We start from the raw sequence: 15,834 nt of genomic DNA, 5'->3' as shown, positions 1-15,834 counted from the left end.
TGTGTAGGTTGAAATGCCGGCTGCTACAAATTGTGCAGGTTGACATAGCCGCTTTAGGATGTGTGGATAGGTGTACCGGTTGGTGTGCTGGCTGCTTTAGAGTGTGCCTTATGAAGTGCTGGCTGCTATAAAATGTGTAGTCTGGTGTGCCGGCTTCTTTACGAAAAGGGAAACTCTGCCCTTCCTTTTCAAATATGTTTCTGAAAAACAGAGAACCACAAGATCAACCTCCAGCTGTACTGCAATGCCATGCACCTTATTGGCTGAGGCTGAGAAGGAGCTGTGTGTGTGTGTGTGTGTCAGAGAGAGTGTGGGAGCCTGCTTGTGTGTCCTCTATAAAGCATGCTGCTCTGCAGTATTTTCTGAACTGGTGCAGTGCCGGTTCATCTCCACCGATGGTGTGCAGAACAAGGGGGACTTAAAAAAAAACTTCTCAATAAAAAAACTCTTCATATTAACATAATTTAAAAACTAACCAAAAAAGAAAAAAATCCATCATGAGCTACGACACTTTTACTCCCTCCTCTTCCATCCTGTTCCGACGCTGGGACAACCACTCCAGCGTCTACCGCTTCTCTCAGGCCCCTCTCTCCTCCTCTTCCTCTCGGCGGATGCTGAAGTCAGAGCCAACTGGGCGCTGGGAGAAGAATGACGTGACTGTGGTGTGTTCCGAGCTGCTGGGGCTGAGAGCTCAGGAGAGGGAGCAGCTCGTGGGACTGAACAACCGCTTCGCCTCCTACATCGAGAAGGTGCGGCGCCTGGAGCAGCAGAACCGGGCGCTGCTGCTGCAGCTGGAGGCCCTGCGGCGCGGGCAGAGTCAGCCATCCCGCCTGCAGCAGGTCTACCAGCAGGAGGTGAGGGGTCTCCAGGAGCAGCTCCGCCAGGAGGCCCAGGACAAGGCACGCATGGAGGCACAGAGGGATGAGCTGCAGGAGGCGCATGCACAGCTGAGGGAACGTTGGGAGGAGGAGGCAAGGCGGCGCGAGGAGGCCGAGGATGAGTTTCAGCGCGCCAGGGAGGAGGCAGAAAGGGCAGCACTTTGGAGCTACGATGCTGGAATGAGTGTGGTGTCTCTGGAGCGGGAGCTGACCTTCTTGAAGCAGGTGTTCGCTGAGGAACAAGAGGGGCTGCGAGTGCAGCTTCAGGCGGCCAGCCTCAGCAGCAGCCTCGCCGCGGAGCCGGACATGAGCAGACCAGACCTGTCGGCTGCTTTGAGGGAGATTCGCACTCAGTATGAGAGCCTGGCCAGGCGCAACCAGCAGGCAGCCGAGGTGTGGTTCCAGGGAAAGGTGGCTAGTGTGGTGCAGGTCACTGACAAGCAGGAGGAGGCTGTGCGCTCAGTGCGAGAGGAGACAGCAGAGTACCGGAGGATGCTCTTGTCCTGCTCTGCTGAGGTGGAGACGCTGAGAAATGTCATCAACTCGCTGAACGAACAGCTGAGAGAGCTGGAGGAGACACAGGGCAAGGAAGTGGCCAAGTATCAGGTATTTGATAGGACAAAAACTTGACAATGGTATTCTGTACTCCAGCAGTTTGTCATTGTGGTCCTGGAATACTCTTGCAGCTCACACGTTAGTGTTTTCCCCCTCCACCACACTCACAAGAACTTAGAAAGGGCAGGTATGTTGGAGCAGGGAAACAAAATACAGGAGCATTTTTTGACCTCTATTGAGAACCGCTAGTACAAACACAACCCTTATGAAAAACTGTAGAGAAAAACAGAAATCCTGTACAGGATTCTCTACAGGATTTCCACTAGAACCTTGCAAATTAGAGATCCCCATCAGTTAGTACTGCAGGAAACAATACATTGGTGTATTCATTGCTGACAGCATAAACACAGAAATCAAATACTTAGCTAGACTGGAGCTGTTGGGAGCAGCTGCACAGAAGCCTTAGGTTAGTTAGAGGGGTTTAACGCTTCCCCTGTTACTACAGCAAAAAAAAAGGACAAACACCCTGTTAATACCCTTGAGTTCAGAAGAAATGCTGGACGTGTAGGTGCATACAGACTGCTGGACATGTAGTGCATCACAGAGCATTCTAGACATTTTATAGTTTTTTATCAGCATGATCTCAAGAGAGGGAATAAGAGAGCCAGAGGGTTCCATGGCATAGCAAGTGATTGGTATTCTATGCACCTGCAGAAGAATATGGAAGATGTGGAGTACATTATAGGACAGTGCAGTGCAGGATATGCAGTGCAGTATGTCTTTCTGCCAATGCTTGTTGCCTCTGTTATTCTTTGTGATGACAAATCATATAGTAGCACATAAAAGCTGCCATGCCTATTGGTTGTAGTCTGAATAAGTATTATGACATTGTACTCCGTATTGTAATAGAATCTGCTGTTTGCTATTGTAGGTGTATGTAGCAGTGGAAGAGTATTGCTCTGTGTTTTTTGCTGTGCTGAGACAGGGCCAGAAAATCAATTCAGCTACAGTAAACTGAAGATTCTGGGGCAGACTGCTGACTCATTCTACCAAAGCCGATGTCCAACATTTTACTCTTAACGTTCACAGATTCTAAATATAGTAACATCATCACATCATGGTCTCAGCTATTCTGGTCTGATGTACACAGACGTGTGGTGGGTATTAATTTAGCCTACATGAAATCGCCTACTACTGAATGTTCAGCACAGCAGCTCTATTGTTTCAGTCAAGAATCATTCATCAGAACCTTACTTTAAAAAACAGCTTCAAGCTTCAAGTCTATCACACAGACAATTAGGTTGTGCAATTCATGATACTCTTTATGACTATGTCCTTATATATGTATGGATATTTTATGCAGGAACGTCTGTGTGGCTGGTCTGAGATACCTATTTTCTATGTTCAGTGGCAATGTTTATCTGTAGGTCACTATCGCTGTGATTTTAGTGGGCTGTTTGTTTTATAGGAGAGGATAAGTGATCTAGAGAAGAATATCTCTGAGGCCAAAGAGGAGATGTCAAGGTACTTGAAGGAATACCAAGACCTGCTGAACGTGAAGATGGCTCTGGACATCGAGATTGCAGCCTACAAGTAATAATCTCACCCAGTTTAAGTAATACTGAATCCACAGTTTTCTCAAGAAGTTCTAGCTTGCATGAGAAATACTGTGTCTATATGGAGGCAGACAATCTGTCTTTTAGTCTCCGTGTTGTGTTCCCTCTTTGATTTGACTGCATTGTAATTATGTTTATTTCTACAGGAAACTGCTGGAAGGGGAAGAGATTCGGCTGACGTATTACTCCCTGCCAGCTTTGGCTTAAGCCCTAACCTACAAAACCCTTATCCTGATAAGCTTCATCAACCATCAGCCCTTCTGCCCCAACCCCCCCCCCACTCCTGCTCCCTAACATCTGTCCTCTACTAACGCTAAACACCCACCTACAGTCTCTCGCAAACATGCCTGTTACCCAAATATCCACACCCTACTCATACCTCATACTTCTAACCAAACCTCTAACCCCATAGAACCCAACACTAACTCCTTATCCAAAGTCCTCTAAGCTCTTGTCCCAAACCTCCAACTCCAGTACTTTACCCTAAACGTCAGACATCCTACCATTCCCTTAAAGCCCACACACCGACCTACATTGCAGCTTTGAAGACAAACGAGCCCTTGTGTTACACAAGAGGTACACCATGACCGTCCCCCTTCTTCTTCACACTCTAAGTGAAACAAGATGGCCCCATGGAGAGAAAGCTGACCGCAGCACTTGCCCAGCCAGAGATCAATATCCCGTTGGCAAATTCTCAGTTCTCAGTTCTTGTAAAAGTGCCAATCACAATTGACCATTGAGCCACTTCTGCACAAACTCTTAACCAATTGTTTGTGAAGGTGGAGTCTTCTGAAAACCTCTGTCGCTTTAGGCATTGGACAGTGTACTTTTTCATACGCTGATTTTTAGCCCAGAATCTGCCAACAGGATATTGTTCCGTAAACCTGTAACTGTAGTGACTATTAGAAGTTAGAAGCCTGTTAGATGTCTAAGTTCCATTTAAAGCCGTGGCACTTCATTTGCTTATCATTTCTGTTCTCTTACATTCTAATATTGTAACCTTTGGTTCATTTTTGAAATGTGTTTACTTCGGTTATGGGAAATGAAGAATCTGTTATAATCAGGTTTAGTATTTAGTCATTAAGATGTACAATTCTGTGTGCTCTCATCTGCTTTTGTTTTGTCCGCCCATCTTAACAATGAGAAACTGAGCCAATAAGTAGTGGGATTATAAAATAAGCAGAGACGCATTCAGCACCAGTCCCAGATCTGCCTGGTGCTGGACTTGATTACTCTGCACCTGAAAACAATACCTACAGAATTAAAGTACTTCAAAAAATCTTCCTTTGTGTGTGATTAATCAGTGCTCCTCTTAAGGAAGTGTCCGGTAAATAAATGTGAAAAACATATGCAATGGATTCTGTTCTCACTCAGAGAATTTCCTGAAAATGTTCCCAGTTTCATCAGATTCATTTACTGCTGTTTCTCCCATATAGATTTTAGCAAATCTAAAATATTAGTAAAATGCGTAATTCCAAATCTTTTTATTTACCTCTTTAAGGTGTTTTTATCATTCAAATTACTGTAAAGCTCCACTGCCCTACAACTATGCTAATATGTCTTTGAGCAAGGCCAGCACTGCCCGTTAGTCACCACACCGCATATGTAATTAGTGGAGAAGTCCGGTTGACTCACTAGTCTGGGTTATGTGGAGAGTGACCAGCTTCTGTCAAACACACAAAAAACATTTTGATTCTCAGTTTGATTTACTTTATACTTTCATTCTACTTTTTCGACCCTTTATTTGGAAGAGACGAAATTGTCTCCTGTGTTTGCCCTTAACACAACCAGACAGAACAAGCATTTTTAATGTCCAGAAATGAGCAGGAGAAGATGTTTACAGTGTTTGTGTATGTAGAAATAATTGATTTCTTTCCATATATTTGGTATTCTCATATAGAATAAATTATGATTTATTATTCTTATTATGATTCATAATAATAATAATAATAATAATAATAATATACAATACTTGCATTATTAACAATACAATGAACCATGAATAGCTCTTTAAATTCATTCAACAATCAAGACATCAAGTTCAATTTGTTGTTTTTCCTCAACATAGATTTTTAGAAACCGAAACTGTAGTTTTGGATTATTTGGATTCTTTAGGAGGAACTGTTAAGTCGAGTGGTGGCAGTAGAAAATGATGGACAGGTAACTCCTGTTAGCGATTGGCTTACTAAAAAGTGATTGGCAACAAAAATGTGGTATCTGATTGGCTGCAGTGGAAATGATTGGCGGGTACCCTGCCCACTGACCCCTCCTCTTTGTGCATTACATACTTGGGGAATTCCAAGCGGCTTCTTCTGAACCCATTATGACATCATCGTTGTTCTCGCTCCACTCGATTGCGTCATAATTACGCCACGCCCACCTGACTCCATGTAGTGGCCCATCTCTCTGTTTTTCAGTCAGTTGATGTGGAGAGATGTGGAGAGAACACTCACAGATGAAGAACAGTAGGGACTTCCTACAGCATAGCTCTGCGGAGGACCGCTGTAGCCTCGAGCGAGAGTGGCAGGAGAACCGGACGGCCACAAACCATATGCCGATGGACAGCAACGGCATTCAGGAGGTCATCCTCCGGCGGATCCGCAGCTCGATCCGCGAAGCATCAAATACAGCACTGCTTTATGAGGCCACCAGGGGTCTCCAGAGGCCGAACTACAAGGTCTCCCTGACGCCACAGAGCATCAGGAATGACCGAGATCTACTGGACCCCCTGGTGCAGAGGAAGGTGCCCACCAGCAAGAAGGGCTTGTCCTTCAACGTGGATGAATTCTGCAGGAAACCCTTCCCACCCTCAGATTCGCCTCCAAATCGGCGGAGTGTCCGACACAGGGCTCCCACTCCGTGGCTGACTTTGGACAAGGACGTGCCTCTGAACAGGCACTGTGATAGATACAGGGTTCCAACACCATGGCCGGAGGAGCAAAACTCCCCCTTCAGCGAGGAAGGCCTTTCCTCCGTCTGTGATACAGAGGTAGAAGTCATGCAGGACCCCAAGTGCAACCAGACTGAGACTGACTGCAGCTGCCTCTGCAGCCGGAGCCCTTCAGGGACTTATTCACCTCTGGACTTGTGCACACCTGAGGAGGTCGGTGCACATCCGTTTAAATGGACACCTTCTCCTCCGCCTGCTGTTACCAAACCCAGCAGACTGAAGAGCCTTGGTGTGCAGACTAGGGATGGTACTATTGTCTGCAGTGCACCACGTAAGTGAATTTGATTATTATAACCAAAATAACAAAGCAAAATATTGTTTTCATGGTTTCAGTGAACAGGGATATGAATAGCTTAGGTTCTCTAACAACGGAAACATATGATGTTCATATAAACACAGGTAGCAAGATACCCAGATGGGTTGGCTTTGCTAGGCAGAAGAGCAGTCCAGAAGTCAAGGTGGAGACTTTAGTCAAAAAAACTGCTCCAAAAGTGTCTGAAGCTGAGGTTAGTCAGGAAAGAGGAGAAGCGCAGGAGATCCCGTCCCTTACTGCTGAACAGCCCCTGGACATGCCTGAACTGGCACTCAGCCAGACATTTAGATTACTGCAGGATGAAGAATGGTATGACTTTACTAAGAGAACTGAGTTAAACCTTACACTGAGCATGTAATATTAAGATAAAATTCTAATGAAGTGAGATGTTTTAGGGTAATGGTCAGACTAGAGTTATACTAGTTGAGGATATCTGAGAAATATACAACTTTTAGAAAATCCAGATATCTATAGAGTAATCCCAATGATATCTCAGCCTCGATCACCTAATTCTAATGTCTTGGTTTTGAAACAGGGAAAGGAAGACGGAGGGGCTGAAACTGATACGTGCGCTAGCAGCCCACCACGCTGAGATTCTGCTGCCTAAACTGCATGATATCTGCTTGGCTGTCATCAAGGAGGTAAGATTCACACTTCATACACTCTCTGGAGAGCAGCTTCTTTAATGTCAGCTGAGGGCTCTTTAAAAGATGTCCAAGTAGGTCCAAGTTGCTCACTGTATGTCCTTGTCTCCACTGTTTCAGGTGAGGAATCTGCGATCGGTAGTGTGTCGTGCTGCCATGACCACCCTGGCGCACCTGTATGCCCACCTGCAGAAAAAAATGGACCAGGAGGTGGAGAGCACTGCCCGTGTGCTGCTGCACAAGGCTGGGGAGTCTCACCACTTCATTAAAGAGGATGTGGAGGTGGCCCTCAGTATGATGGTGCACAACTGCTCCCCCGGGCGTGTCCTGCGCGGTCTACTGGCTGGTGGACTCAGGTAAGCATCACGTTTTGTATTTATTAATAGATCAAATTCATACATTTTGAGGGAAAAGCTAGAAAGTAAGTCTAGAGTTTTTGAGATCTGAGTGTAATCGCTGGATGTGTATCTTACTGTGAGTTCACTCTCCACTCTCCAGCCACCGAAATGCCACCGTGAAAAGATGCACTGCACTGCATCTGGAGAAGCTGGCCCATTTGTTGGGCGCTTCCCGTGTGCTGACAGCAAAGAAGGAATTTACCTGCAGATTCCTGACCGCTGTCAGCAAACTGGCCCTGGACCCTGCACAGGAAGTGAGGTAAGCAGCTTGTCTCCTTTTTTTTGCCTATTTTTTAAGACCTGCACCAGCCAGCACTGAAATTGACTGATCATTTTCTGCATTCCTCCGTAGGCTCCATGCTCAAAACACACTGAGGTTTTTGGGAAGCCATGAAGCCTGTGTAAAGATGATGGACAGATTTGTGCCACTACGGGACAAAACAGCTATTAAGGGCATCCTCTCCAAGACCAGGTATGAAAAACAACGAGAAAGTAACCTTTAAATGAAAACACACTCTATGAAGTTTATTATTAATGAGTTGTATTTTAATCAGATTTTAATAGTCTTTGTTTTTTGTTCTCTTTTATATCCATACAGATAAAAATGGAAACAGTTCACTGATGCTCCAGGAATGATCAAAGGGGAATTCCTCCAAAGCTGAAGTATTTCTGCATTAAACGGTGGTTAAGATGTAAGCACAGTCATCAGAGTGGATTGGTGTGAATGCTCTGTTCTAGAGAAGCGTACAGAGTCCGAACTGTTCACAGTGCTGGTGAGAGGAACCAGACGTCTGAAGAGTGTAATGCCTCTTTAAATCACAGAAAGTGTTTGATCATTTCAGTTAACTCAACTAGTTTCGTTTAAAGTTATCCAAACTCACATTAGACGTTTTAACTAAAGCAAGTTAACAAAAGTTCACTAAAATAAGTTCACATGGTGTTTGAAGTTGAGCTGACACTGCATTGCAAGTGCTCCTTCATCATTAATGTTTTTAAAAAGACATTTTACATCAACACTTTATAGTAAAACTATTGTAAACTACAGTCTCCAGCATTAGGTGGAATATTTCTAACCGTTTAATAGTTTTCTGTGACGTAGCTTTTAGAGGTACTACACTCCTCAGACCTCCTGGTCCTCTCACCACCACAGTGAACAGTTCTGACTTTGTACGTTTCTCTAGAACAGAGCATTTCACACCAAACCACTCTGAATGACTTTGCTTACTTCTTACCCCTTAAATCATGCAGGAAACAGCAAAATCCAATAAAATGAAACTCAATAATTCTCTCTCTCATCTCATCTGTCTACAAATCAGTGCACAGCAGTTCACCATCCCACCTCATCCCCAACGTATTGGACGGAGCACCATCATCCCAGAGAACACAGTTCCACTGCTCCACAGCTCAATGCTGGGAACTTTATACCCCCTCTAGTCCACACCTGGCATTAGGAATGGGGTCAATAGGGTCATGTTTATTTGCTCCAGAGAGTCCTATTCTACTGGCGATATGTCATGCAATGTTAAGGTTTAAGTAAAACTAGCTTTCTGTCAGGAATACGCATCACGTGCATGCTTTTTGGATAAGCGAGATGACGTCAGGAGGTAGACAACCGGGTCTCGCGAAGGTAGAGCGCTAAGCTAAGCTAAGCAACGCTCCTGCTAACAGTGTGTTCTTAACTTGGACAAAGGAGCAAACTAAGGCGACTTTGAGTCGACTTCGCCTGCCTCAACAGCAGAAGAGAGAAGAAGGACTGCCATGTCAAAGTTTAACGTACCAAATGCCTTAAATGTACCTGAAGCATTTGGCTTCATCCAGCGTTTCTCCCGCTTTCGGATTGCAACCAAACTCCATCAAGAAGAAGATCCAAGTCCACGTTCATTCTCTTCTCTGTGCAACGGGCAAAGAAGCTGAGTCTATTTTTTTTTAGCACGTTTACATTTACGGCAGAAGAAGAGGCTAATTATTATGATGCTGTGGTGACCAGGTTTACCGACCATTTTGTGCCGCGGCGCAATCTTCTACCCCAGCGGGCATGCTTTCACAAGCGCGTGCAGCGCAGTGGAGAGTGTTGAGGCTGCAGTGAGAGCCGGAGCGGACTCTGGAGAGGGCTGTACAGGTGGTACGCCAGTCGGAGCTCATTAAAACGCAACACGCCGGCATGCGAGCACAGTGCGTTGACGAAGTGGGGCGCAAAAACAAGCAACGTAAGCCGTTCAAGGGGCGAGTGAGTGACAAACCAACCCGCAAAACGAAGTGAAGGCAGCACGGTGAAGAGCTGTTCAAGGTGTGCACGTCTATGGAGCATGAATATGGATCATGAACATGGAGCATGAACATGGAGCATGAACATGGAGCATGAATATGGAGGATGAACATGGAGCATGAACATGGAGCATGAATATGGAGCATGAACATGGAGCATGAACATGGAGGATGGATATGGATCATGAACATGGATCATGAACATGGATCATGAACATGGAGCATGAACATGGAGCATGAATATGGAGCATGAACATGGAGCATGAACATGGAGCATGAACATGGAGCATGAATATGGAGGATGAATATGGAGGATGAATATGGAGCATGAATATGGAGCATGAACATGGAGCATGAATATGGAGCATGTCCGGCTTCAGGGAAAAAGTGTTGTAAATGCAATAAGCGTGCAAAACAAAGACCGTGAAAGATGTCACTGTCACCCAAGAGGCAAACAGCAGTCAAGATTCCTGGTTTTTGAGTCAAATCTCAGATAATGTGCACGGAAAAGATGAATGGCAAGTTAAGCTGCAGCTGCACGGTGCTGATGTGTGTTTTAAAATTGATACTGGAGCAGACATTACTGTTATGTCTGAAAACTTATTCAAAAGCTTAACACTGCAACATCAACTGGAGGAAATCAAAGACAGTGTGAGGAGTCCTGGTGGAAAACTAAACTGCCTAGGTACATTTTTTTGCTTCCACACGAAGAAAGGGGCAAACTTTTACCTTTTGGATCTATGTGCTCAGGGGCCCATATAACAACAATCTGCTCAACAGGAAAGATGCTTGCTGTATGGGGCTAGTACAGAGACTGGAGCAGGTTGAAATAGGAGATGATTTGTTTGGGGAGGTGAGGTGTGTTAGACTGTGAACCAATTAAGATTGAACTTTAGTCTTACAGTCTCACCAGTCCCCGCCGTGTGCCCTTTCCATTGTAACCAAAGGGGAAAGAGTAGGTGAGATGCATGGAGATTGAAGAAGTCAAGGAACCTACTGATTGGTGTGCACTCATGGTGCCAGGGATGAAGAGAAACGGAAATGTGAGGATTTGTGTGGACCTGAAAAGACTAAATGAGGCTGTGAAAAGGGAGAGATTCATACTCCCAACACTTGAGGATACAGCACCAAAGTTGTCAGGCGCTACATTTCTCTCCACACTTGATGCATCAAGCGGGTTCTGGCAAATTCCTCTTGAATCCTCCAGTAGGAAGTTAACTACATTCATTACAGCTGTAGGCAGGTTCAGTTTCAAGCGTCTCCCATTTGGCATTACATCCGCTCTGGAAATCTTTCAAAGAGAAATGAGCCCGCTTCTGAGGGGTCACTCAGGTACAGTGACGGTGATGGATGACATTTTGTCAGCCACTGATGGTGCAAGTTCTCCTACTTAGAAAGATGAGAGTGGTCTGTAATTTTCATCATAGGTACACTTCAACTGGGAGAGACAAAATGAGAGAAAAATTCAGGAAACCACATTGTAGGATTTTTAAAGAATTTATTTGTAAACTATGGTGGAAAATAAGTATTTGGTCAATAACAAAAGTTCAACTCAATACTTTGTAACATAACCTCAGGTCAAATGTCAAACGTTTCCTGTAAGTCTTCACCAGGTTTGCACACACTGTAGTTGGTATTTTGGCCCATTCCTCCATGCGGATCTCCTCTAGAGCAGTGATATTTTGGGGCTGTCGCTGGGCAACACAGACTTTCAACTCCTTCCACAAATTTTCTGTGGGGTTGAGGTCTGATGTTTGGGATCATTGTCATGCTGGAAGACCCAGCCACATTCCATCTTCAAAGCTCTCACTGATCACTCTCTTCCCTTAACACTAATCAGTCGTCCTGTACCCTTTGCAGAAAAATAGCCCCAAAGCATAATTTTTCCACCCCCCATGCTTCACAGTAGGTATGGTGTTCTTGGGATGCAACTCAGCATTCTTCTCTGACATTGAATTAGCTCACCTGTCAATGCTCACTAGTCAGCTGGTGATATTCTGTCTTGAGTGTGTTCATCAGATGGGGAATCCTATATGAAGTAGTGGCGGATAACGCAACTCAGTTCACTTATGCAGAGTTTGTGAGCTTCGCAAAGATGTATGATTTTACCCACACAAGCTCTAGCCCGTTTTACAGAGTAATGGAGCAGCTGAGAGGGGTGTTGCTATTGCAAAGCGAATTTTGCCACAGCCAGACCCACAGCTGGCACTAATGAGTTACCTGGCCACTCCTATCAATGCCACAGATATGAGTCCGGAACGACTGTTCCGTTACTTCCACAAAAGTTGCAGCCGAGTGTCATTGATTATGAGCAAGTACGCCAGACTGACCAGCAAACCAAACAAGCCTACTGATTCTTCTATAATAAACGCCACTCAGCATGCAACCTACCCTTTTTGCAGCCAGGCCAGAGTGTCAGGGTTAAGCGGGATGGGGAGAATGTTTTTTTTAATTTAAAGTTTAATGGCTTAAATTAAATTAAATTAATAAATTAAATTAATGTCTTTTAATGGAAAAAAACGTTAAAAAAAAGTAATTCAATATAACTTAATATAGTTTATCCTTTGGATTAAGTTAGTTACGTTTTTACAGGTAATAACAAAAACAGTTTACCCCTCCCAATCTTAGTATTAATCTAAGTGGACTGTGAATGGCCTCTAAAATAAATTGGAATAAAAAAAAAAAGTCCCGTACCGACCCCAAAGCAAAGTTCAAAGCTGGCCGGATCAAGACCCCTCCACCAGTGGACCCAGTGGAGATGGTGGTGCTGAAGGAGCGCTTCGAAGAAGCAGAGCTGCAGCTTACTGTGTGTGTGTGCGTGTGTGTGTGTATTTCTGAATGACATGGTTGTAATGCTGCACAGGTCTGATATTTTAATTGCCAGTTTATATTACATATTTTGGAATCTAACCCTTTAATAAAAGATTTAAAAAATAAATGAATGTCCTATTGGTGCTGTTTGAAAACATGTATCTCTAAAAAGGACTTTAGAGGAGAAAGCAAAACTGTAACCTTTAATGTGACTTCATGTGAAAAGATTTTATTTGAACATTTAGAGCATTTCTCTTCATCCAGGAATCCATGGTGAAAAGCCGATCCACACCAAGAGCCTGTCGAGTTTTTAAATACGGCTTGGCTCGACCCGCCATCTCTCAAAATCCACGGATTTGTGCATTACATACTTGGGGTATTCCCAGCGGCTTCTTCTGAATCCATTATGACATCATCGTTGTTCTCGCTCCACTCGATTGCGTCATAATTACGCCACGCCCACCTGACTCCATGTAGTGGCCCATCTCTCTGTTTTTCAGTCAGTTGATGTGGAGAGATGTGGAGAGAACACTCACAGATGAAGAACAGTAGGGACTTCCTACAGCATAGCTCTGCGGAGGACTGCTGTAGCCTCGAGCGAGAGTGGCAGGAGAACCGGACGGCCACAAACCATATGCCGATGGACAGCAACGGCATTCAGGAGGTCATCCTCCGGCGGATCCGCAGCTCGATCCGCGAAGCATCAAATACAGCACTGCTTTATGAGGCCACCAGGGGTCTCCAGAGGCCGAATTACAAGGTCTCCCTGACGCCACAGAGCATCAGGAATGACCGAGATCTACTGGACCCCCTGGTGCAGAGGAAGGTGCCCACCAGCAAGAAGGGCTTGTCCTTCAACGTGGATGAGTTCTGCAGGAAACCCTTCCCTCCTTCAGATTCGCCTCCAAATCGGCGGAGTGTCCGACACAGGGCTCCCACTCCGTGGCTGACTTTGGACAAGGACATGCCTCTGAACAGGCACTGTGATAGATACAGGGTTCCAACACCATGGCCGGAGGAGCAAAACTCCCCCTTCAGCGAGGAAGGCCTTTCCTCCGTCTGTGATACAGAGGTAGAAGTCATGCAGGACCCCAAGTGCAACCAGACTGAGACTGAGTGCAGCTGCCTCTGCAGCCGGAGCCCTTCAGGGACTTATTCACCTCTGGACTTGTGCACACCTGAGGAGGTCGGTGCACGTCCGTTTAAATGGACACCTTCTCCTCCGCCTGCTGTTACCAAACCCAGCAGACTGAAGAGCCTTGGTGTGCAGACCAGGGATGGTACCATTGTCTGCAGTGCACCACGTAAGTGAATTTGATTATTATAACCAAAATAACAAAGCAAAATATTGTTTTCAAGGTTTCAGTGAACAGGGATATGAATAGCTTAGGTTCTCTAACAACGTAAACATATGATGTTCATATAAACACAGGTAGCAAGATACCCAGATGGGTTGGCTTTGCTAGGCAGAAGAGCAGTCCAGAAGTGAAGGTGGAGACTTTAGTCAAAAAAACTGCTCCAAAAGTGTCTGAAGCTGAGGTTAGTCAGGAAAGAGGAGAAGCGCAGGAGATCCCGTCTCTTACTGCTGAACAGCCCCTGGACATGCCTGAACTGGCACTCAGCCAGACATTTAGATTACTGCAGGATGAAGAATGGTATGACTTTACTAAGAGAACTGAGTTAAACCTTACATTGAGCATGTAATATTAAGATAAAATTCTAATGAAGTGATGTTTTAGAGTAATGGTCAGACTAGAGTTATACTAGCTGAGGATATCTGAGAAATATACAACTTTTAGAAAATCCAGATATCAATAGAGTAATCCCAACGATATCTCAGCCTCGATCACCTAATTCTAATGTCTTGGTTTTGAAACAGGGAAAGGAAGACGGAGGGGCTGAAACTGATACGTGCACTAGCAGCCCACCACGCTGAGATTCTGCTGCCTAAACTGCATGATATCTGCTTGGCTGTCATCAAGGAGGTAAGATTCACACTTCATACACTCTCTGAAGAGCAGCTTCTTTAATGTCAGCTGAGGGCTCTTTAAAAGATGTCCAGGTAGGTCCAAGTTGCTCACTGTATGTCCTTGTCTCCACTGTTTCAGGTGAGGAATCTGCGATCGGTAGTTTGTCGTGCTGCCATGACCACCCTGGCGCACCTGTATGCCCACCTGCAGAAAAAAATGGACCAGGAGGTGGAGAGCACTGCCCGTGTGCTGCTGCACAAGGCTGGGGAATCTCACCACTTCATTAAAGAGGATGTGGAGGTGGCCCTCAGTATGATGGTGCACAACTGCTCCCCCGGCCGTGTCCTGCGCGGTCTACTGGCTGGTGGACTCAGGTAAGCATCACGTTTTGTATTTTTTAATAGATCGAATTCATACATTTTGAGGGAAAAGCTAGAAAGTAAGTCTAGAGTTTTAGAGATCTGAGTGTAATCGCTGGATGTGTATCTTACTGTGAGTTCACTCTCCACTCTCCAGCCACCGAAATGCCGCCGTGAAAAGATGCACTGCACTGCATCTGGAGAAGCTGGCCCATTTGTTGGGCGCTTCCCGTGTGCTGACAGCAAAGAAGGAATTTACCTGCAGATTCCTGACCGCTGTCAGCAAACTGGCCCTGGACCCTGCACAGGAAGTGAGGTAAGCAGCTTGTCTCCTTTTTTTTGCCTATTTTTTAAGACCTGCACCAACCAGCACTGAAATTGACTGATCATTTTCTGCATTCCTCCGTAGGCTCCATGCTCAAAACACACTGAGGTTTTTGGGAAGCCATGAAGCCTGTGTAAAGATGATGGACAGATTTGTGCCACTACGGGACAAAACAGCTATTAAGGGCATCCTCTCCAAGACCAGGTATGAAAAACAACGAGAAAGTAACCTTTAAATGAAAACACACTCTATGAAGTGTATTATTAATGAGTTGTATTTTAATCAGATTTTAATAGTCTTTGTTTTTTGTTATCTTTTATATCCATACAGATAAAAATGGAAACAGTTCACCGATGCTCCAGGAATGATCAAAGGGGAATTCCTCCAAAGCTGAAGTATTTCTGCATAAAACGGTGGTTAAGATGTAAGCACAGTCATCAGAGTGGTTTGGTGTGAATGCTCTGTTCTAGAGAAGCGTACAGAGTCCGAACTGTTCACAGTGCTGGTGAGAGGAACCAGATGTCTGAAGAGTGTAATGCCTCTTTAAATCACAGAAAGTGTTTGATCATTTCAGTTCACTCAACTAGTTTCGTTTAAAGTTATCCAAACTCACATTAGACGTTTTAACTAAAGCAAGTTAACAAAAGTTCACTAAAATAAGTTCACATGGTGTTTGAAGTTGAGCTGACACTGCATTGCAAGTGCTCCTTCATCATTAATGTTTTTAAAAAGACATTTTACATCAACACT

The 15,834-nt window shown here is 44.9% G+C and overlaps 2 protein-coding genes and 2 long non-coding RNA genes across 4 annotated transcripts; all 4 read left to right on the top strand.

The window, feature by feature from the left end:
• The first annotated feature begins 56 nt into the window (after positions 1-56).
• Positions 57-4,333, top strand: neff2 (neuronal intermediate filament family member 2). The gene is made up of 3 exons (XM_072677839.1): positions 57-1,484; positions 2,902-3,026; positions 3,196-4,333. The coding sequence occupies exons 1-3, from the start codon at positions 498-500 to the stop codon at positions 3,254-3,256; spliced, it is 1,173 nt and encodes a 390-aa protein (XP_072533940.1). The 5' UTR covers positions 57-497; the 3' UTR covers positions 3,257-4,333.
• A 1,867-nt stretch (positions 4,334-6,200) lies between these two features.
• LOC140554076 (uncharacterized) lies at positions 6,201-7,232 on the top strand. Its single transcript, XR_011979591.1, has 3 exons — positions 6,201-6,270; positions 6,848-6,953; positions 7,077-7,232. It is a non-coding gene; the product is annotated as an uncharacterized lncRNA (long non-coding RNA).
• Positions 7,233-7,477: 245 nt separating this feature from the next.
• LOC140554075 (uncharacterized) lies at positions 7,478-8,051 on the top strand. The gene is made up of 3 exons (XR_011979590.1): positions 7,478-7,613; positions 7,707-7,826; positions 7,953-8,051. It is a non-coding gene; the product is annotated as an uncharacterized lncRNA (long non-coding RNA).
• Positions 8,052-12,907: 4,856 nt separating this feature from the next.
• LOC140554074 (TOG array regulator of axonemal microtubules protein 1-like) lies at positions 12,908-15,592 on the top strand. The gene is made up of 6 exons (XM_072676884.1): positions 12,908-13,734; positions 14,310-14,415; positions 14,539-14,774; positions 14,917-15,075; positions 15,169-15,288; positions 15,415-15,592. Exons 1-6 carry the CDS (start codon positions 13,637-13,639, stop codon positions 15,416-15,418), a joined length of 723 nt encoding a protein of 240 aa, XP_072532985.1. The 5' UTR covers positions 12,908-13,636; the 3' UTR covers positions 15,419-15,592.
• The last annotated feature ends 242 nt before the right edge of the window (positions 15,593-15,834 follow it).

The sequence above is a fragment of the Salminus brasiliensis genome, chromosome 4 (genome assembly GCF_030463535.1).
Source record: "Salminus brasiliensis chromosome 4, fSalBra1.hap2, whole genome shotgun sequence".
In the NCBI taxonomy this organism is placed as follows: domain Eukaryota; kingdom Metazoa; phylum Chordata; class Actinopteri; order Characiformes; family Bryconidae; genus Salminus; species Salminus brasiliensis.
This window is presented reverse-complemented; position numbering and strand designations above follow the sequence as displayed.

Coding starts and splice junctions, on each gene's coding strand:
- neff2 (XM_072677839.1), top strand. CDS start 498: ATGAGCTACGACACTTTTACTCCCTCCTCTTCCATCCTGTTCCGACGC. Junction 1,485..2,901: donor AGGAAGTGGCCAAGTATCAG/GTATTTGATAGG, acceptor TTTGTTTTATAG/GAGAGGATAAGTGATCTAGA. Junction 3,027..3,195: donor ATCGAGATTGCAGCCTACAA/GTAATAATCTCA, acceptor TTATTTCTACAG/GAAACTGCTGGAAGGGGAAG.
- LOC140554074 (XM_072676884.1), top strand. CDS start 13,637: ATGGACACCTTCTCCTCCGCCTGCTGTTACCAAACCCAGCAGACTGAA. Junction 13,735..14,309: donor CATTGTCTGCAGTGCACCAC/GTAAGTGAATTT, acceptor GTTTTGAAACAG/GGAAAGGAAGACGGAGGGGC. Junction 14,775..14,916: donor CTACTGGCTGGTGGACTCAG/GTAAGCATCACG, acceptor TCCACTCTCCAG/CCACCGAAATGCCGCCGTGA.